Raw genomic sequence first — 21,608 nt, 5'->3', positions numbered from 1 at the left:
GCTCTCTGTGGTTACTCCATGTGGATACTCACATCTGCGGATTTGGAGCTGGGAACCACAGATGAGAGAGAACCCATGCACGGTGCTGAATGTCTGGCCTGGGTTATGTCACTCAATATGATCTTTTCTAACACCACCACCCGTTTACCTAACATTTCATGGTTTCATTTTTTCTTTACAGCCAATCAATATTCCACAGTGGTTTATTGCCACGGTTTCGTTACCCATTTATCTGTTGAAGGGCAGCTGGGTTTGTTTGTTTTCCATTTCGTGACTGCTGTAAATAGGGTGGCAAAGACCATAGCTTAGCAAGTATCTGTGGAGTGGGATGTCATCCTTTGGGCATATGCCAAGTTCTGTTGCTGGGTCATATGGTAGATTTAGTTTTACTTTTTGAAGAGTCGCCGTACCGGTTTCCGGAGTGGCTGCACAGATGTGCATTCGCCCCGACAGTGAATGAAGACTCCCCTTTCTCCACATTTATTGTCAGTTGTGTGGTTGATCTATCTCAGCCCTTCTGAGTGGGGTGAGGTGAAATCTCAGAGTTGCTTTAGTTTTTTATTTCTCTAATTGCTAAGGATGATGGACACATTTTGAGGTATATCTTGGCCATTTTCGTTTCTTCCGTTGAGAACTCTCTGTGTAGATCCCTAGCCCATTTTTAATTGTCATTTGTTTCCTTGACTCTTTGTTTTTGAGGTCTTTGCAGATGCTGGATATTAATCCCTATTTGGACTTGAGGCCCACTCCACAGGCGGGAAACATGCCAGCTTTCCCGGGGCTGCTGAGGCCATGGACCTCAGAAGAGAGTTTGCTACCACATTTCGCTAGACCAGCATAATTCCTTCCTGCATTCTAAAGCTTTTTTTGTTTTTTTGTGTTTCAAGAAAAGGTATCTCTGTGTAGCCCTGGCAGTCCTAGAACTTGCTCCACAGACCAGGCTGGCCTTGAACTCAGAGCTCTCGCCTGCCTCTGCTTCCCCGGTGCTGGGACTAAAGCTCTACATTCTAAATCTTATCCTTACACCCACAGATAAGTGTGGCTCCCACCGCTCATCAAGGAAGCCTCTCTCGACAGCACATGGAGACCACCACAGAAAACCACAACTGGGCACAACGCGGAGGTCAACAGCCTGTGGGAAGCCAGCCCCAGAAGACACATCTGCTTCACAGATCTTGCATCTGTGGCTCAGGGAACATCACCGAAGAGTGGGCAGAAAGATTGCAAGAGCCAGAGGACCAGGAAGTCTGCTGTGAAAGAGTCTCTCCTAGAAATGGCTGCATAAACAGGACCAGGATGATGGCCATATCATTGGAAACGTTAACATGAAAGGGGGATCTTTTGCAGGGTCCCACCCTACACAAAGAACTACAGGCAAATAATGACCGATAGGGGATGGAGACTTCGCCTCTCTCAAGAGTGAGACTCCTTATTGCTTGTCAGCCTTGGAATCACATACACACCACCAACGTAAAAAGACTTGGCAGGTCATAGTTATATGTACTTGCGCATACACATACATACATGCACACATATATGTATGCAACAGCAATAATAAAAGAAAAGGACGCTATCAACTTGAGAGTGGGGAGTATGGGACCGTTTCTAGGGAGGCTGGGAGGGGCTGGAGAGAGGAAAGTGATGTAATAATATTGCAATTAAAAAACTGTTTTTAAAAATTAAAAGGCAAAAAATAAAATAGCTAGACAAATCAAGCATTTAATAACAAACCATAAAAACAATTATTTTAAAACAATTCTTTGGGGGCTGGGAAGATGCCCCAGTGGATAAGAGCTCTTGCTGTACAAGCATTAGAATCTGAGTTCAAATGCCCAGCACCCACAGGAAAAGCCAAATGTTTTTTGCACCTATAACCCAGCACTGTGGAGGTGGAGACAAGAGAATCACTGTGTTCAGTGAGAGACTCAGCTGCAGAGAAATAGGTGGGGAGTCATAGAGCAGTCCTCTGGCATCCTCCAGCCTCTGTGCTCAGGTATACAGATCAGTGTACACACACACACACACACACACACGCACGCACGCACGCACGCACGCACGCATGCACACGCACACATGCACAGAACCCAGTAGAAGTCTTTCCCAGTGCACTCCCAAATGAAAGAGAAATTAATACTTTTGGGACCCTGTTATCTGGAATTTGGTGTCACCCACATCCAAGCCTAGTCCTAACCCACCAACCTAGACCTGGCTTCCGTCTTTATGCTGGGAATAGTATGTGAGGCATATCTGAAGATAGATATCTGAAATAGAAGGGTTTATTGAGCCATTTTAGATGTTAACCAGAAATAAATGACCCTGGGACAAGTCCCCACTGCTCACGGTCGCTGAGTCCAGAGCGAAGGGCATTTTTATAAAGAATGTGTTGTCGACAACGAAGCTGTGATGCCTATAGATAGATAAAACAGAGAGGGGAACTAGGTGAGCGGCAGTCCACGGGGAGCGGACATGGCTGTGCCTGACCTGCCTGGTAGAGCTGTCTGGAAGCTCAGACATGAATGGGGCAGGCGCCTGTGGAGGTCAGCCGTGATGGGGCCCTAGGCAAGGTCACAGAACCTTCAGAGATGTGAGACAATCTCTCCAGGCTTTGTCTGATTAACTTCCCGTCCCTCTTTCCCTTTCATCTTCTAAGTCAGTGTAAGCAAATGTAGAATGTTCCAGAATTTTCCTCCTAACACATCCTTTCTTCATTCTGCTCATAAAAATCTTCTACTGGGCGGTGGTTTGGCGCACGCCTTTAATCCCAGCACTCGAGAGGCAGAGCCAGGCCGGTCTCTGTGAGTTCGAGGCCAGCCTGGTCTGCAGAGCGAGATCCAGGACAGACTCCAAAACTACACAGAGAAACCCTGTCTTGAAAAGAAACAAACAAACAAAAACTCCTACTAGGTCACACATCACTTACACATACATGCATACACACTACATATATGCACAGACACAATACACATGTATGTAGGTGTTGATAGAACAGATCAGTCTCTCATAATTCCTCAGTACCTTACACCCGAACGTGCAATCATGGAGTGCCTGCTACACACAGGCCTCGCTGAGTCTTTGCATCTGCTCCCTGCTTTAGCGCTCATGGGAGGAGCTGGAGATGCGATGTGGAAAGGGAGAGTGACAAACGTGAGGCCCTGAACCCCAGACCCAGGGGAAAAGTCAGGCGTGGCTACCTGTGCTGGGCCTGGGGGTGGCGGTAGAGACGGGCTGATTGGGAGGACGTGCTGGCCAGCCTAGCCCAACCACAAAGCAGCGTGTTCTGGGGTCAGTGAAAGATTCCATCTCAAGACAATGAAGTGGAGAGTGACGGAGCAGGACCCCTGTGTATGTCCTCCTCTGGACGCCATGTGCATGCTTGCAGGTACGTGCACACGTGCACACACACACATAGACATGCACATACATACATAGACACACACAAACACACACAGACACACAGAGACATACACACACACACAGAGACACACACATAGACATGCACACACATACACAGACACATACACACACACTTACACACACAGAGACATACACATAGACACACAGAGATAGTCACACACATACACACAGACATACACACACACAATTCTCATGATGGCACTTGGGAAATGAACATCTTTTAAAATTCTTGCCAGGTGGTGGTGACACACACCTCTAATCCCAGCACTCAGGAGGCAGAGCCAGGTGGAGCTCTGTGAGTTCGAGGCCAGCCTGGTCTACAGAGCGAGGTCCAGGAAAGGCGCAAAGCTACCCAGAGAAACCCTGTCTCGAAACACCAAAATAAAATAAAATAAATAAAATTCTCGTTTTACAGATGGTGGAAGAAATGAGGTCATGACCCAGCTGAGCTGCCCTCACAGCCATCCACACACCTGCCGGGCCTCCGTGGTTTCTGCCCCAAAATCCGCCTCACAAGAATTCGACTTGGAGGCCCCGAGAGCCCGGAGTGTGAGTAACCCATCTTCTAACAACGTGGAAAGCATTGCGGCTCTACCAGGCCAGGGGCGGTGAACACCATCATGTAAGCAGTGGCGTTTCTCCCGGTGGCCACTAGATGGCAGCAGGTGCCCCAGTTGCCGGCCGCCAGGACCGAGAGAGACCGTTTCTCTCCGGCCCCGGGACTCTGGATGGAATGCAGACACTGAAATAAGCGTTCAGAACGCCCAGGCCTAGGTGCTCATTAGTGCTGCCAGAAAGATGAGAAGGCGAAGAAGGGGAACTAAATCAGACCGCTGCTGAGCCCCAAAGCACAGATGTGGACGCCGCCGCCCTGGGTTCGGTCGTGCTGGCTCACAGCTCTGCGGCTTTCAACAAAATTCCTAACCTTCTGTGCCTCCGTGTCTTCACGTGTAAGAGTGAGGACTCTAAAAGTGTTCACCCCGAGTGGCACACGCCTTTAATCCCGGCACTCGGGAGGCAGAGCCAGGCGGGTCTCTGTGAGTTCGAGGCCAGCCTGGTCTACAGAGTGAGTTCCAGGAAAGGCACAAAGCTACACAGAGATACCCTGTCCCAAAAAACAAAACAAACAAACAAAAAAAGTGTTCACCCCAGAGGAAGGGCTCTGGGAGGAGAGAGGGGGCAGCCATGGTGTGCAGCGAGCATGGTGTGTTTGTGGAGTCTGTGCCTGAAGACTCCCTGTGTGAGGCTGTGTCTGTATACAAGATCCTGCAGACTGACTACTGGTTAGAGCCCTGTGGTTTTGGAGAGCTGGAATGCTGCAGATCCAAAGCCAGCATTATCGCAGGCTATCTTCCATATCTTTAGTCAGTCATTGATCACCCACTCCCCTATTATCATCACGTGTTTCTACTACCAAATGAAACCATTAGCTCCCAACAGCCCCAAATCTAAGAATGTCTTCGGCTAGCATTTGGAATCTAGGGTTTCACCAATGCATTTGCTAAGTGCCTTGATTTCTTATTTTAGCTTGTTGTCTGACTATAAAAAGTTCATGTGTGGTGGTGGATGCGTGTAATCCCAGCATTTGGTAGGCAGAGGCAGGAGAATGAGGAGTTCAAGGCTAGCCTGGGCTACATGAGACCTTGTCTCAAAAAGCAAGCTAGGAAACAAACACTTCACATAACCATTCTACAGTGAATAGTGTCATACATACATGTGTGTATGTGTGACATGAACCCATTCCCAACACTGTTCACCCATGTTTGGCTCAGAGTAAATGGTCTTACTTCTTCTGGACCAAGAGCTGTGCTTTGTACCCCTGAGTTTATAATCCTGGCTCTGCTGTACTCACAGGGTAAAAATGGGGTTCTACTGGTCCAGATTGACTGCACCCCAAAACAGAGAGGTAAGAAGTCTAAGCCTGCATTGGAGCCTGGACGGTGAAGAGGGGATACGATCAGGGAAGCAGAGGAATGGGCAAGTCCTGGGGTGGGGGACTGTGGAGGGGGGCTGGCTCATGCAAGTGACAGGTCTTGGAGGGTCAGTAGAGGGGGAGAGGGAAGCAGGCCAGTGCCCTGGGACACACCTGTTGACTGGTACAAGCAGATCCTGTGTCCCTGCCAGCCTCCCCAGCAAGGGCCTAAGGGCCTTTGGGGAAGGAGAAGCCTGTGTGTGAGCTGTATTTTTAGCTCCCTGTGCATCTCCTGGCCTCTGTGAGGCGCCTCCTTCACCCTTAGCCTCAGTCCCTGGCTCAGGCTGCAGAGGATATCTGGGGGAAAGGTTGGTATGGTCAGTATGACAATGGTTGGAAAGGGTAGCCTCAGCCATGGGTGGTGAGTTTGGGGGCAATCTGAAGAAAGCCTGTGGGGCCCCCACCCCATCAGGGTTTCCCAGGCCCTGCCAATGTCAGGTTTGTTGTGCGGATGTCCTGGCCATGACAGCCAGAGTGAGGACTGGACCAGGGATGTGTCTTAGCTGAGGGTGAGAGGAATCAGGCAGATGCCCTGCCCGGATCAAGGAGTAAAGAGGGAGGGGACCCAGGTTTCAGGAGCCAGAGTGATTACACACCCCCTTCCCCCCACTGTGTCCTCAGTCCCAGGAGAGTCTAAAGGAGTTATCTCTTGACCTTGCAAGAGAGGCTTGTTGGCTGCCCAAAAGCTGTCAAGTTCCCAGGACACCAGAGAAGTTTGGGGCCTTGAGTAAGGCCGGGTGCACAGCTGCCGGGATACATAGCTGTCCAGTGGGCACTGGCAGACTGAACACAGAAGCCGTCTCCTGTCCCAGACTGAGCTCCTGGCTTGCCTTGTCTGGGGTGGTGCTCAGAATCCTTGGAAGGTGTAGTCTGAACAACAACAAAAAGTTAGATGAGCTTTTAGCTCCCAGCCCCCTCCCCCTCTACACCCCAGAAGCAAGCAGACTACAAGCAAGAGAATGGGTGTACAAGGTGTCTTTGGGGTCAATATAAAGGGTTGGTACAGCTCTGGGTAGTGTTCACGGACCCTACAGCCATTTAAGCGGCTATCAGAGGCTATGTCAGAGGAATTTAGTGGGAAATTGGATGGGGCACATTAAAAGGTCTCTTTAGCATCTAGACACCGTGTCCTTGTTATTCTAGATGATTCATAGACATCTATGATCCTGGAATCTAGAAACAAAGATTCTGGTTCCAGAGAGGTAAAAACGGAAGGTACACAAGAACTTCTGCCCAGACATCTTGAGACTCGGCATTCTGAAGACTTGAGGTGGGTTTTACTAGCCTCATACCTGGGGATGCAAAACACTCTGGGGGAGGTGGAGAATGGGCTGACTCGGGAGTTTAGCTTGTTCCACGGGTGTCTAGCAAACTCGCATGTGCACGTGTGTGACAAGAACATGTAGAAATCAGGCTGTAGGGAGCTTTGCAAAGTATCCTGGCCTCCTTATTGGTGGGTCTGCAGCCTCCTCGCCTGGCCAGGGTGCAGCTGGCACAGGGAGACCAGCAGGCACCAAACTAAGAGGCAGGCTCTGGGTTTCCAGAGCAACCGAGAGGCGGCCTCTGTTGTGGCGATGTGTAAGTACACATACACAGTTGACCGTTGTCCTGGCTGATTCTGTGTGTCAACTTGACACAAGCTAGAGCCACTGGAGGAAGGAGCCTCAGCTGAGGAAATGCCTCCATGAGATCCAGCTGGAAGGCATTTTCTTATTTAGTGATCAATGGGGAAGGGCCCAGCCCATGGTGGGTGGTGCCATCCCTGAGCTGCTGGTCCTGGGTTCTGTAAGAAGGTGGGCGGAGCAAGTCAGAAGAAGCACCTCCCCTCCATGGCCTCTGCATCAGTTCCTGCCTCTGGGATCCCGCCCTGTTTGAGTTCCTGTCCTGACTTCCTTCAGTGATGAACAGCAATGCTGAAGTGTAAGCCTAATAATAAGCCCTTTCCTCCCCAGCTTGCTCTTTGGCCATGGCATTTTGTCACAGCAATAGAAACCCCAACTGAGACAGCCATGCTTCCCCGAGAGCTTATGGCAAAGCTCTAAAAAGTTCATCTACTTCCGAGCCACAGGCTTCCCCAAGCAGGCTGGAACACCTGCCAAACTGGTGACAGCTCCCAATTAAACACCTCAGCACCACTGTGGGGGTGATGAGTGTTTAACTACCTGGGCTACCACCAGACAACCCTGGGAAGCTGAAGACAGAGCAGAGCTGGGAGATACTGCCTTGATGAGCCCCGGTAGGCCAATCCCTCGGGGTGTGAGTTCCTCGCAGTGTCCCACTGATGGAAGGTAGGACCTAGAGCTGCTGGTTGCGGCAGGTATGTCAAGGAGGTGGCCTAGATGGGTTGGCCTCTTTCCCACCTGCACCCAGAACTCATCCCCTCAGTGACCAGAGACGTGGAACGAGTAGAAGGTACAGAAGGTCGTCAGTTCCTCTAAGGCCAGCACTGACTAGACCCTCTGTCCCTGGCTGTAGAATGGATGAATGAACAGAGGGACAGACAAATGATACATGAACATTCACTCCAGAGTCCATGTCTTCTCTGCTTCATTAGATTGGGCCCTGGTGGCCAGCAGCCTAGGCAGGCCCCAAGCATGAACAGGAGTGACTCTTGCCTTTCACTCCCTCACAAGAGGCTGATGTCTCAGAAGGACACTGACAGAAGCCATGCCGTAACCTCTGGGAACAGCACAAAAAAGTTTTGGGAATGGAGCACCTGACAGCTGGGCCCTTTGGAGAATCCCACCCACTTGGCAAGGACCTGTGGCAGGGATGCTCCTGAGCATCAGACCTCTAACTTTCGCTAGACTTGTTCCTGTGGTAATTCTTAGCTTTGCTTTGTCAGTTGTGATTCTGGCTGAGTTTACTGGGAACCAAACCTGAGAATTATTCTAAAGTTTCTACAAGGAAATTAAACCTCTTTGCAAGTCTATCACAGAAACCAGTTTGTCTAGTCGTCCCTGGTGGCCTTTGCAGTCCCCCTGAGTAAGTAAGAACTCAGTAAGGTTAATGGTTCTTGCTTACTTAACTGTTCTAAAAAAGAGATAACTATATTCTGAGAACTTAGGAAACGATTTCTTTTTCTTTTCTCTCCCCACCTCACCCCCCCCAACGAAACAGGGTTTCTCTGTGTAGCCCTGGCTGTCCTGGAACTTACTCTCTGTAGACCAGGCTGGCCTTGAATTCAGAGATCTGCCTATCTCTGCCTCCTCGAGTGCTGGGATTAAAGGTGTGTACCACCACTGCCCGGCTAGAAGATGATTTCTTAAAAGATGACATTAAAAATTTTGTTGTTGTTGTTTTTTCGAGACAGGGTTTCTCTGTGTAGCTTTGAGCCTTTCCTGGATCTTGCTCTGTAGACCAGGATGGCCTCAAACTCACAGAGATCCGCCTGGCTCTGCCTCCCGAGTGCTGGGATTAAAGGTGTGTGCCGCCGCCACCACCACCACCACCACCACCACCCAGCAACATTAAAAATTTATAGGAACATATAAGGAAAAGATAAAGGACGTGAAAGTTCAGACATCTCTCCAGTGCCAGGGCAAGAAAGGTTAGACATTTTCTAGTGCCGAAATATCAACAAAGGAATCTAAAATTCCTAGTCCCCTTGGGAGTAAAAGAACAAGTAGAAACTTCCAGGAAGCATAGAAACTCGGTCCCAACAGTCAGATGTATGAAGAACAGAATCACAACTCCTGCTCACACTAACGTGATATGCAGACCCTTTAGAAGTTGACTTAGACCTGAAAAAATACTCTAGGTATAGTATCATGCTCTTAGCTGACTACAAAAATATAAAAGCATCATATTGCTAAGGACTCATCATAAGGCTTGAATATCTTCCATTTTTGGAACCACATGTTTGCTGCCAGCCTGGGCACAATACAAATAAGATGTGCCTGACTAGTGATAATCATCTGGCTTGCATTATAAAATGAATGCTTAGAAACGGGGTAAAGGTCAGTTAGTGCCGTCAGGGGAGTGGGGAAGAGAGAAAGCAACTGAAATGGGTGAGTGTCAATGATTCTTGGAAAACGATAAAGGAGAAACGAGTTGAAATGCTCATGCTGGAATGCATTAGAACCTGTATAAATAAAGACTGCTCATTTGTTTGAAAGACAGCCAGTGGACACTCTTCATTTTTGCCGACTTCACACCTCCGTCCTGCGGCTCAGAACCGCGCTGGAGCGGGACTCTGGCCGGCACACTGAGACATGCCAGAAGTGAGGGCTCATGGGAACTGACCCGACGGAGGGAGTGAGAACCAGGGTGGCAAAGAGCCCTCTTTTCTGGCATTCTTCTCCAGGGCTGGGTGTAGATGTATCCGGCTTGTTAAATAAGAAACACAGAACCGATTGCAGAGTTAAAAACCACGAGGTCAGAGCAAAAGCGGAAAACCTTACCCTTCACTGCTTCTGCGGTTCCTCCTCTCCGCAAGAGACCTACTTCTGTGCGTCCTGTCTATTTAAAGACTTTCTGTTCTGTTTTCTCATTGGTTGTAAACCCAGCCACATGACCTCCTCGTCACTGCCTGTTTGTACAGACCTCCAGGTCTTCTATGGTTGGTATTGAGATTAAAGGCGTATGTCTGCCATGCTGGCTGTGTCCTTGAACACACAGAGATCCGCCTGGCTCTGCCTCCCAAGTGCTGGAATTAAAGGCGTGCCCCACTACTGCTCAGCTTCTGCTCTGGCTTGCTCTGACCTCAAGGCAACTTTATTGACATACAAATAAAATCACATTTCAATACAAATAAAATATCACTATAGCTGGGCATGAGTTTTGCCCTTTTCCTGTTGTATTTTCCCACTGCCTGTCTTGTCTGGCTCTAGCCACAGCCTTGCTCACAGTCTGAAGAGAGATCTGGCTGGCTGGTGAGGTAGAGTCCTGCTACCCACGGCCCTGAGTCAGGGCTCATCCCTGGCCCTGTCAACTGTGACTGGTGGCTGGTTTGAGGGGATCAGTCGTGTGGTCCCCGAATATGGCTCCCCCACCTCAGCAGGGTCCGCTAGAGCAGGTTCTCTAGAGCCGTGGCTCTCACCCCCTCCAAATGTGTCTACCCTTTAATACAGTTCCTCATGTTGTGGTGACCCCCGGCCATAAAGTGATCTTTGTGCTACTTCATGGCTGTAATTTTACTTCTGCTATGAATCATAATGTAAACATCTGTTATTCAGGATATCTGGTGTCATTGGATCCCATGGTGGTCGCAACCCTCAGATTGAGAATCTCTGCTCTAACGCGCCATGGAGGCTGGGCAGTCACTGCTGACACACCCAGAGTAGACCCACCATAGTCAGACACATGTGGCCTGTTCCTTCTGACTAGGCTATAAATGAGACAGTGCCCTCTTCCTCACTTGGTAATTGAATGGTCATTGCCAGGGAGACACTTTAAAACCTGAAAAGCCACTGGGTATGGTGTTACATGCCTTTAGTTCAAGGATTTGGGAGACAGATGCAGGCAAACTGCTGTGAGTTTGAGGCCAGCCTGGGCTACATAACAAGTTCCAAGCCAGTCAGGGCTATATAGTGACACCCTGTCTCAAACGAAACAAGACAAAAACTGGAACACCTTTGTCTTTGTTAGCGTTTCTGTGAAGAGACACCATGACCATGGCAACACTTATCAAGGAAAACATTTAATTGAGATGGCGGCTTACAGTTCAGAGGCTTAGTCAATTATCATCATGGCAGGGAGCATGGCAGCATTCAGGCAGACATGGTGCTGGATACATCCTGATCCGAAGTTAACAGGAAGTGGACTGTGACCCTGAGAGACACTTAAGCAAGAGACCTCAAAGGCTGCCCCCACAGTGACATACTTCCTTCAACAAAGCCACACCTCCCTATGCTATTATGGGGACCAATTACATTCAAACTACCACAACCCTTAACAAACAAAAATGTGCCTGGCACCGCCATCACAGCTCGGAGCACCCTCTTCAGGGGTGAATTTCTTGGCCACTGGATTAATTTTGTTTTGTCAGCATGTGATGGAGTGGCTGTCATACCATGTGTAATCTCTGACTGTTGATAAGATGGTAGGTAAGTGGTGGATGGGTGGATGGAGGGAGGGGTACGAACGGATGAGGGATGATAGAAAGATGATAGATAGATAGATAGATAGATAGATAGATAGATAGATAGATAGATGATGGATAGATGATGGATGGATATAGATAGATAGATAGATGATAGATAGATAGATAGATAGATAGATAGATAGATAGATAGATAGATAGATGATGGATGGATATAGATAGATAGATGGATGGATGGATGGATGGATGGATGGATGGATGGATATGGATAGATAGATGGATATGGATAGATAGATAGATAAGATAGATATGGATAGATGAATGGATGATAGATAGATAGATGGATGATAGATAGATGATGGATGATATAGATAGATATGGATAGATAGATATGGATAGATAGATAGATAGATAGATAGATAGATATGGATAGATAGACAGATAGATAATTGATGAGTGGAACATGGATGAAGGATGGATAGCAGATGGATGGATGATAAGTAATGGAGAGATGGATGGATAATGGATGAAGGATGGATAGAGTCGGGTGACAAATGGATTGATAGATGAGTAATAATTGGTTGGTAAATGATGTATGGGGATAAATGGATGGATGGATGGATGGATGGATGGATGGATGGATGGCTAATAGCTGGCTGCTGGCTGGCTGGCTGGCTAATGGACAGGTTGAAGGATGGGTAGCTGGACAGATAGATGGAAACTCTGCTCAGTCTCTGTCTTCCTTATAAAGCCATCTATCTTTTATTCAATAGTATTTCTTCAGCTCAAATTTGGTACAGGGTCCAGGGTGGGGCTCAAAAGATACACGATAAATAAAGCAGACCCTCTGATCCCTCATGAAACCCCAAATAATATTTTAAATTTTATTTTTATATTTGTTTATTGTGTGTGCACACACACAGAGAATTCAGAGGACAACTTGCAAAGTCAATTTTCTTTTTCCAGCATGTGGGTCCTGAGGATGGACTCAGACTTGGAAGCAGGTGCTTTTAACCACTGAACCATCTTCTCTGTAGGCCCCCAAATAAGGTTTTCAAGAGCATGGACCATGGGTCCAGACTCACTGGGATCAAATGCCAGTTGTGTTATACATCCTGGGGCCCATGTCATTATTTACCCTGAGGGGTCCTGGGGGATTGCAAGAACTAAGCAAAGAGAAGAGGGCCTGGGCCCAGCAGAATCTAGAGTGCTGGCAGCTAGCACCTTGCTAGTAGTGCTGTGTGAGGCAGCAAGGGTAGTTGTGTGAAAGGAGATCACAAGTCAAGGGAGGGGGCTGAGGGCTTCATGGAGCAAGGTAGCATGACCTTTCAGAGGGAGCAGGCCCAGAGCCAGACATCCTTTAAGTCAGAGACCTGTCTGTGGTCCAGCAGCAAGTACAGATCCATTGGGGCTCTTTTTACTGATTCCAGCTAGGTTTGGAGTATCAGGCAAGTAAGCAGAGGGCAGCAAGATGGCTCAGTGAGTATGAGGGCTTGCTGTTAAGGTCAAGGATCTGAGTAAGACCCCTGGATCTTTCTGAAAGGAAAGTTGTCTTCTGACCTCTACAGACATGCTATGGTACACACATGCATACATGCACACCACACACACACACACACACACACACACACGTAATAACAAAGAAAAGCAGTCAGAAAGTGAGAGGAGACTTCTGGGGGCCAGCTGGATGTCTGTGCCCAAGCTTAGAAACATGACAAGTCCCCTTGGGGCAGCAGACAGGGGAGAATTGGGTTTCAGCTGCTGGCAGTGGCCGCAGTGCCCTTTCTGTGGGCTTGTGCAAGTCCAGACAGTGGCCTGGCTGGTTCCTGCTCCCCGCCCCCTATTGCCCCAAGCTGTCCTAGCTCCCCACAATGGCACTTGCCCCAAAATAGCTGCCCATGTGAGGGCCAGAGAAAGGCAGAGATTAGACCCCTGGGGGGTTGAGGAGGGCGGCAGGAGGAGCATGTGGCACCCGGGGATCCTGGCCAGACTAACAACTAGAAAGGTATAAAAGCCCTTCGGGACCAGATGGCCTCAAACCACAGCTGACAGAGAGCCCACACTCACTCCTTCCGACTCACTCCATTTGTCCTCTTCAGAAGCTGCCATGACGCTCAGTGATGGGGAGTGGCAGCTGGTGCTGAATGCCTGGGGGAAGGTGGAGACTGACCTAGCCGGCCTTGGACAGGAAGTCCTCATCAGGTAAGAGGAAGAGACCCCCAACCCTCCACTCATCCCCTAAAGATGACCAGTGTATGGCTGCAAGGTGGAAGTTGGCAGGGTAGACCAGTTGGCTGCAATGATGAGATCAGATTTCACTTGCTTCTAAGTGCTGGGGACTGGACTGGGGGAAGGAAAGGGGGATCCATCCATCCCAGTTGATGTCAGCAACTGGAACAAGCTTGAGCAACTAGCAATCCACTAGAAGAAGCTTATCATGGCAGACAGCCAGAATAACAAAGGCTGTGAGAGATCTTGTCCACTAGTGTGAACTGAAAGCTTGGAGCATGTGGTTGCCTTCCATCTGCAAAGATCTCAAGACTGGATATGCCCAGAAAATCCAAGATTCTGAGCATGGCCAAGCAGAGGTGCTGAGACTCATACACAGGGCCTCCCTTCCCATGGCTCACCCAGAGGCTGGGACTCTTTCCTGGGCTCTGGGCTCAGCTGGCTCAAAAGCCCAGTGGGATATCCATGAATGGTCATTTTGGCTCTGGGAGGAGGTAGCCCTGTTGCAATCAGCCCCTGCAATGTCCTTGAAGCTGTAGTTTGGAAATAAATTCCTTGCTACTTATGATGGGGGTGACTCTTCCTCTTGACTGCAATGGTCTTGCATACTCCCTTGGACTTTGTCCATTTCTAGCCCCTCTGCTTGGGAACAAGGTCATCGGAGGTCAGAGCCCTTTAGACAGCCATACGGGAAGGAGGCTGGGCAGCTGCTGGAACACCTGGTTCTTCCTGTCTGCTTTCTCCCCCAATCCCCACTTAGATGCTGAGCCTACAGGCCTGTCTGACTGGACTAACCCCCATCCCAAGTTGACATTAATTCCTAGGCCACAGATTTCCTGTGTGACCTTGGACAAGTTGTTTCCCCTCTCTAGGCCCTATTTCTGCTGTTTACCACAATCTCTGAGATCCCTGCCCACTCTCCTGCCCTGGGATTCCGGGGCTCTGCTCTCCTTTGCTATGGACAGCAGGCTACTGGAGGGCAGGGTTGGTAGAACTGAGTCTTGCAAGATTCCAATGCTGCCAGGCCCTGGGAAGTGAGTGACTTGGGACTCTGAAGGAGACTCAGGGTATTGCGTCATCAGAGAGACATTCTTCCCTTCCCAGGGGAGTAATTGAGGCATGCCAGGACCCAGGGCCAGGTGGGACATGATGCGCAGGCTGCTGACCCTGAAAGGCCCCACCCAAGGGCACAACACCCCACCATGTCTCAGACTTGGGTCATGGGACTATACCAGCTGTTCCTGCCTTCTCCTGTTGGGGGTACAGGGAGGTGGCCTCCCAGGAAGTCACGCCAACTCTCAAGGTAGCAAAGTGTCCCTGTCCAAGACACCAACCTCAGCCTTGTCTTCTGACCTCAGCAAGGTCGTTTCTCCTAGTACCTTAGCAGAACTCTAAGGCCTAGGCTGGTAAGCACAGAGTTCTAGAACAAGAGATCTAGCAGCTAGCAGAGCTGTGGGCTCCAGGTGGAAGGGATTGGTTCCCTCTGAGCCTCACCTCTTCCTGCTCAGATCTTTTCTGATTCATTTAAACCTGCATTAAAAAAAAAAAAAGATTTACCTTTTGAGTATTTTGCCTGCATATATAGATGTACACTACATGCATGCCGTGCCCAGGAAAGCCAGAAGAGGGCGTTGGATCCCCTGGAACTGCAAATGGTTGTGAGCCGCCATGGGGTGCTGGGAATTGAACCCAGTTCCTCTGGGAGAGCAGCAAGTGCTCTTAACTGCTGAGCTGACCCCCCAATCCCCTATGATGACATTTTAGGGGAAAGGATTTAGGAGCCAAGAACAGTTTGGAAATAACTGTTAGTGAATAGCAACCTCTCACATAACCAGAGCACTAACTCAGTCTCAACCAGGCTGTGTCAGCGACGGGCCACCCCTAAGAAAGAGTCCTGGTGGTGATAGTGCTGGTGAAGGTGGAGATGAGGAGGAGGAGGAAAAGGAGGAGGAGGAGGAGGAGGAGGAGGAGGAGGAGGAGGAGGAGGAGGAGGGAGTCTCCCAGAGCAAGTCTCTGTATTATGAACACCTTTATGAACTCATACATCACATCTAACCAAGAGGTTTAGCAATTTGTCCCAAATCACAGAGCTAATAAGAATACGGATGGGATTCAAATTCAGGCTACTTGGCCTAGCCAATGCTCTTGGTGACCCTTCTATCTACCACCCTACATGTTCCTAGGCTGGGCTCTGATTGGTCAGCTGTGAAGAGGCCAGCAGAGAGGCAGCCTCCCTTCCCTTCCCTTCCTTTCCCTGACCAGCCTGTCTGCTGAGCCTGGCCACAGGATGAACGAAGGAACCCTGAGAAAACATCCTTGGTCTCTCCTGTAGGAGCCAAGTCAGGTGTGCTCAGGGAAATCCAAAGGACTCTGGGCCACTAGAGGGACTCCACCTGTGGGACTCAGGATTCAGGGAGCCAAGTGGCTATATGAGGCCTGTACCTCTTCTCCTATGAAGTGAGCAAGCCTAGTCCTCTTCTGCCTAGTGCTGGGGGAGGGAAAGGCTGGGGCAAGCCTTCTGGAAATCACCTAAACAACCATTTTGATTTACATTCAATGAGCTAAGACCCAGAAAGGCTGAGTGACTGTTTCAGCATCACACAGGACATTGGAGACTGAGCCAGAACTAGGCTGTAGTGTCTCTAAAAGCCTAAAACCTCAAGTCCCTGTTCTTGCCCTCTTCTGGCCCCATCCAGCTTAGTGACCTTGGGCTCACCCGTGGGTGTCAGGCCTCCCATCTGTCAGCAGGAACTCAAGGATCATTGTCGCTAGATAATAATAGTCAAGAGCTCAGGGACCCTGGACAAGCTGGTGCCAGAAACAAGCTGTCAGTGACGCACACAGCTCTGGATGGGCTCCCGGAGTGACGCTGGGACATAACCAAGACTGGGGACAGACCCACCCACTCTTCACGACACCAGCTTGTGTGCATAGCTCGTCACACACATGAAGAACAGACTTGGGTGTCTGTGTGCATGTGCTTCCAAGAGCATGTGTGTGTGTGTGTGTGTGTGTGTGTGTGTAGGGGTGGGTTTGTATGTTATCATTTACAATGGAGATGCCTTTGTGTGTGATTGTGATAGGGTTCAAACGGTCACCCAGAGGGTGAAGGGGAAGCCGTGAGGTCTAGTCAAACCCCTGCAGGACACTTCAGCTTCCTGTGCCTCCATTTCTACAGCCATCACATGGGGTCTGCTGACATCAGGCTCGCTCAGCAGTGCACTACAGTAATGGCTGCCTTGGTGTAGCTTGGAATCACAGAACAGGAAGTGATTCATGTGTGCTCCTGAGTCCATATACCTGGAATGGGCACATCGGGGGCCCTTGTAGTCAACAGAGCTGATGACTGACACACGGGGAAGGGCCTGAGTGTTAGGAAGGCCTGTCTGTAATGAATGACCATGGGTGCAGAAGAGGGCCGACCTCGGTGGCTATATCAGGCATCCACCAACTCGTGATAGGGAACTATCCCCACTTGTGGAAAACTGAGCCCTTAATTGTCCTGCATGGTCTGGGGATGCTGCTGGCTATGCACTAGAGCCCCCAGTTCCTTCTCTGTGGCCTGATGCAATGGCAGAATCTACTTCAGATGTACTATGGGGATCTGGTAAATTTGCAGGCAAAAACCTGCAAAGCGCTTTAAACATGTACGTCCTTTGTCCATACTCCATAGGTGGTGTTCATACGCGGCATTCTTACTCAAAACTCAGAAGCCGCCCATCCCTCACTGTGAGGTCCTAACCGGACTGGCAGGGCTGGAAGGAGGACTGGAACAGGAGAGGAAAACCAGTCTCCCCACCCACCCACCCCCCACACACAGACACAGGTCCCAATCCCCATGGGGAGACCAGGCACCTCAAGAGAAGAGTTGGGGGCATCAGCAGATCAGTCACTCAAGGAATCATGGAGGAAAGTAACTCTTCAGCAGCCAGACTTAGCCCTTGGGTTGGATGAAGAAGCCTGGTATCCTGGTCATAGGAGGTACTCCCCATGGGACCTTGGGGCAGGGGCCATGGGGACTGTGTTTCCCATGTGCCTTGGCGCACAAAGAGGAACATACATGCTCATAGAGGTGTTATAAGGATAATGCAGAGCCTGGGTAGCCAAGGTCACCCTGATAAACACGTCAGAGTGGGGCTCTGGAGGGAACCAGATGTGAATTCTAGTACTGTCCACGCTCTAGTTCTAAGCTCTGACACCCACCTGCTATGACCCAGGGAAGACCACTGCCCTTGATGGTGTTTCGTTTGGCCCCAAGTGGATCAGGGACTGGCCTCATCTGGAAAAGGTGGTGGTTCTTGCAGCCCTCACCAGCTTCCCAGAGTAGGGCTTGGGTCCCTGACTGGGTGAAGCCAGAGTTCCCAGGGTGGCAGGAAGACAGGAACAGCTGTGGCCTTTGGTGGCCCCCCGTGCCATCCTCATTGGAAAATGGGTGAGGTAGGTTCTGAAGTCTATGCTAGTGTAGGGGGCGGGGGTCTCTGGGCAGCCACAGCTGGCCAGGAGGTCTAGAATTTCAGGTAGAGGCATCCCCGACATAGACTAGGGTGGCCTTCTGAGTCATCCAGATCCAATGGCTACCTGGCTTCTCTGCACACTAGCCCTGAGATCCTGCTGGGGACATTCCGTTTCAGAGTCCTGTCCCTGTCTCCAGAACAGGAAGAGTGTGGATGACGTGGAAGGTAGGCGTGAGCCCAGCATAGAGCTGACACACAGGTGCTTACCCCCGGCACACCCCACTCTCCAGATAACAGAGAAAATGGGGTGAGGACACAAAGACTGCCCTTGCCCCTCTCAGTCACCAAGAGAAGGAGAGGGTGATGGTATGGATGAAGAACAGCAGACGTTTACCCCACACCTACCGTGCCAGACGCCCGCTGGGTCGCCTCACATGATCCGGATCACCTCACGCCATCCCCATTCATAGGGAATACTGAAGCATAGTGAGGCGTGGTGAGTGGGCCCAGGCCACACAGCTGGGAAGAAACACAGCTGGAGTCTGGTGGCCTCCAGACTCTGCACATCTCACTCCATCCCCACCTGCCTTGTCCCCTAGTCTGTTTACAAATCACCCTGAGACCCTGGAAAAATTTGACAAGTTCAAGAACCTGAAGTCGAAAGATGAAATGAAGGGCTCAGAGGACCTGAAGAAGCATGGCTGCACCGTGCTCACAGCCCTGGGTGGCATCCTGAAGAAGAAGGGACAGCATGCTGCGGAGATCCAGCCTCTGGCCCAGTCACACGCCACCAAGCACAAGATCCCAGTCAAGTACCTGGAGGTAGGTGGCCACGGCAGGAGGGCAAGTCTCCTAAGGCAGAGAGCTAAACCCCAGCTCAGCCCCTCTATGTGAGTGGCCTGGTTCCTCCCCACTAAAGCACAGGTTCTCCTCTGCAACCAGCCCCAGCTCTGTTCCCCTCGAGGACGCTGAGGACCTGCAGCTAGCATTTGATTCAGTGTCTGGCTCCTGGTGCTGGGTGAGCACCTCAGTGTGAAATATGACTGACACACAACCTTCTCCCCATCAGCAGGAGCCTTTGTTGTACCCACTGGACATATGGGGAAACTGAGGCACAGGTGGCTCATGCAAGTCACAGAGGCAGGATTCCCACTCAGGGTTCTGTCAGAGAGCCGTGGGAGCCGAGGGTACCTTCTGCTTTCCAGTGCATGGTTGCCCCACTCCATGATGGTTCAGACACCAGCTGTCCTGTGGCCTGCAGAGAAGCCAGGCCAGGAGCCCCTAAGGGGTCACCTCAGTCCCCATGCTGCAGCTGGAGTCACAGGGCAGGGAAGGGCCAGACACAGGACTCTCCCCACTCCCTGAAGATGGGCTTGGTTCTGCAGACCCAGGCCCCCACCGTCTTTGCTGTATCTGTGAATTGTGAGGCAGAGTTCCCAGCAGTGTGTTTGCAAAGGACCCTCTGCCTTCTGGATGTGGCACCTGTGTCCCTTGGTGCCTCCTACTGCTGTGTCCCACTCTGTCTGCTACATCACTTGCACGTGAGGGCCCAGTTTAAAAGACCAAAACATCAGCTGCACCCCACTCCTGAGCTAGCAGGAGCCTGCCTGTCCACAGTCCCTGGGACCAACCTTAGCTCATTATTTATGGGCTGTATGACCTCAACCAGGCCACTTGGTTGTCTCTTAAGTAACACGCCACCATTTAGTACAGCAGCCAAGGATAACTGGGACCAAAGTCCAAGCCACCGATGATAAGCACTGTGACCGTTTCATCATGAGCCTGTGGATTCTGGGCGGTCCCATACAGATGCCCATCTCCATCTGGGCAACGGGGTGCCTGATATCACCTGTCCTTTCCCTTGTCAGTACCTGTGGCCACCTGCTTGGTGTGGTCCTAAGCCAATAGTCATCCTCAGTCCCAAGTTCAGAGATGAAATGCACATGATGGGAAAGCCTCCTCCCGGGTATCCTGGTTGATCACAGATCCCGGGTGGGTTAGCACCTGGAGCAAAGTATCATGTCTGCAACCTATGAGCTCACATGGGCTGGCTACTGGGCATACATCTTGCACTCAAAAGGTGAGAGGGGGGTTCAAGAAACACGCCCTGGGTTCAAGTGCCCCTTCCTGGCTGTGTGACTTCAGCCTACAGCTGAAGTCTCTGGCACACCTGTCTCTGCCTCAGTTTCCCCATCGACAAGGCAGGGATGGTGGTGGTACTTGCCTCCCAGTGATAGTGGGATTTAAAGGGGTTTTTTGACAATGATTGCACAGAATGGCACCCGGGGAATCGTAAGAGCCCAGGAAAAGGTCCTGGAATAAAGAGAAGGGTGAACACCCTCGGCTCATGGCTTGCTCAGCCCCATGACTTATAACCTCTTGTCCCCTTCTTGCAGTTTATCTCAGAAGCCATCATCGAGGTCCTGAAGTGCAAACTCTCCGGGGACTTTGGAGCAGATGCTCAGGGCGCCATGAGGAAGGCCCTGGAGCTGTTCCGGAATGACATTGCTGCCAAGTACAAGGAGCTGGGCTTCCAGGGATAAGCTGCCTGCTCCCACCGCCCGGCCCACCAAGCTGGGACCCAGTGTCATGTAGCAAGTAGAGTGTGCGGTGCCCTAGGTTAGCAGAAAGCAGAAGACGGGAATAGCATGGCATTCCAGCCATCTCACCCACACTCCCGGGGTCAGGGCCCCAGGTGGCACCACCTGGGACCCAGAGGTACAAAGTGGCCTCTGCTTCCTCAGTTACATTGGGTCAGCCTCAGTTCTCCTGTGACCTAAATCCCAACCCACTTCCTCCTGGTTTCAGGAAAATCCCCCTTCCCACTGTCACATTTGATCCCAAATCGAAGTCGCCAACTACCAGACCCTGACCTTTGAGTGGGGTGGACGGTTGCTTAGTGGGAGTAGAGGGTAGAAGGGGGGGCCACAGGAGTCTGGACATCTGCCACTCAGGTGTCCACTGACCCACCTTGTTTCAATAAAATCCCCTGAAACACCTCCTTTATTGTCTCTGCCTGGTATCTTTTTATCCTGCAAGGGAAACACTCACAAGCCTCCCAGGGAGAAAGGAGAAGGTGTGCTCTGGGATGGCAGGCAGACAGTAAGGAGTTGGATAAGCCCTTTTCTGTGGTCACCTCTCAATGACAGGCACGTATTGGGCTCAGGGACAGGGAAGAAAGGGCCCCTACCTGGGCTCCTATCAGTGCCGTAATGGTGGGGATGCAAGCAGGGCCAACTGACCTTGGCAATGTGGGGGTCAGTGCCAGGTGCCCAAGGCAGGAAATGGAGGAGATGTCACTGTGGATCCGACAGCTGAAGCAATGTGAGAAGGTCAGTCACCCAGCCAGGAAGTGGCAGAGCAGAGATCCAGACAGTAGCCTGGAAGGCAATGGGGACTCTGACCCCAGGACAGATCTAGTGGCCAACAGCGACAGCTGCTGACCTTCCAGTCATAGAGAGGACAGTCAACTGGGAGACACTCTCCAAACACAGGA

At 50.6% G+C, this 21,608-nt stretch overlaps 2 protein-coding genes across 2 annotated transcripts in view; one reads left to right on the top strand and one right to left on the bottom strand.

Annotated features, from left to right (window-relative positions):
• The window catches only part of Apol6 (apolipoprotein L6), a 30,973-nt gene extending 21,153 nt beyond the window's left edge, over positions 1 to 9,820 (bottom strand). The window contains exon 1 of the mRNA XM_036208414.1: positions 9,790 to 9,820. The gene's annotated coding sequence lies outside the window, so the exon portion shown is untranslated. The remainder of the gene's footprint in view (positions 1 to 9,789) is intronic.
• Positions 9,821 to 13,491: 3,671 nt separating this feature from the next.
• Positions 13,492 to 20,986, top strand: Mb (myoglobin). Its single transcript, XM_036208927.1, has 3 exons — positions 13,492 to 13,631; positions 18,712 to 18,934; positions 20,509 to 20,986. The coding sequence occupies exons 1-3, from the start codon at positions 13,537 to 13,539 to the stop codon at positions 20,653 to 20,655; spliced, it is 465 nt and encodes a 154-aa protein (XP_036064820.1). The 5' UTR covers positions 13,492 to 13,536; the 3' UTR covers positions 20,656 to 20,986.
• Positions 20,987 to 21,608: the final 622 nt, after the last annotated feature.

The sequence above is a fragment of the Onychomys torridus genome, chromosome 16 (assembly GCF_903995425.1).
Source record: "Onychomys torridus chromosome 16, mOncTor1.1, whole genome shotgun sequence".
Taxonomy (NCBI): domain Eukaryota; kingdom Metazoa; phylum Chordata; class Mammalia; order Rodentia; family Cricetidae; genus Onychomys; species Onychomys torridus.
The sequence above is the reverse complement of the archived record's forward strand: the minus strand, read 5'-3'. Positions and strand labels throughout refer to the sequence as shown.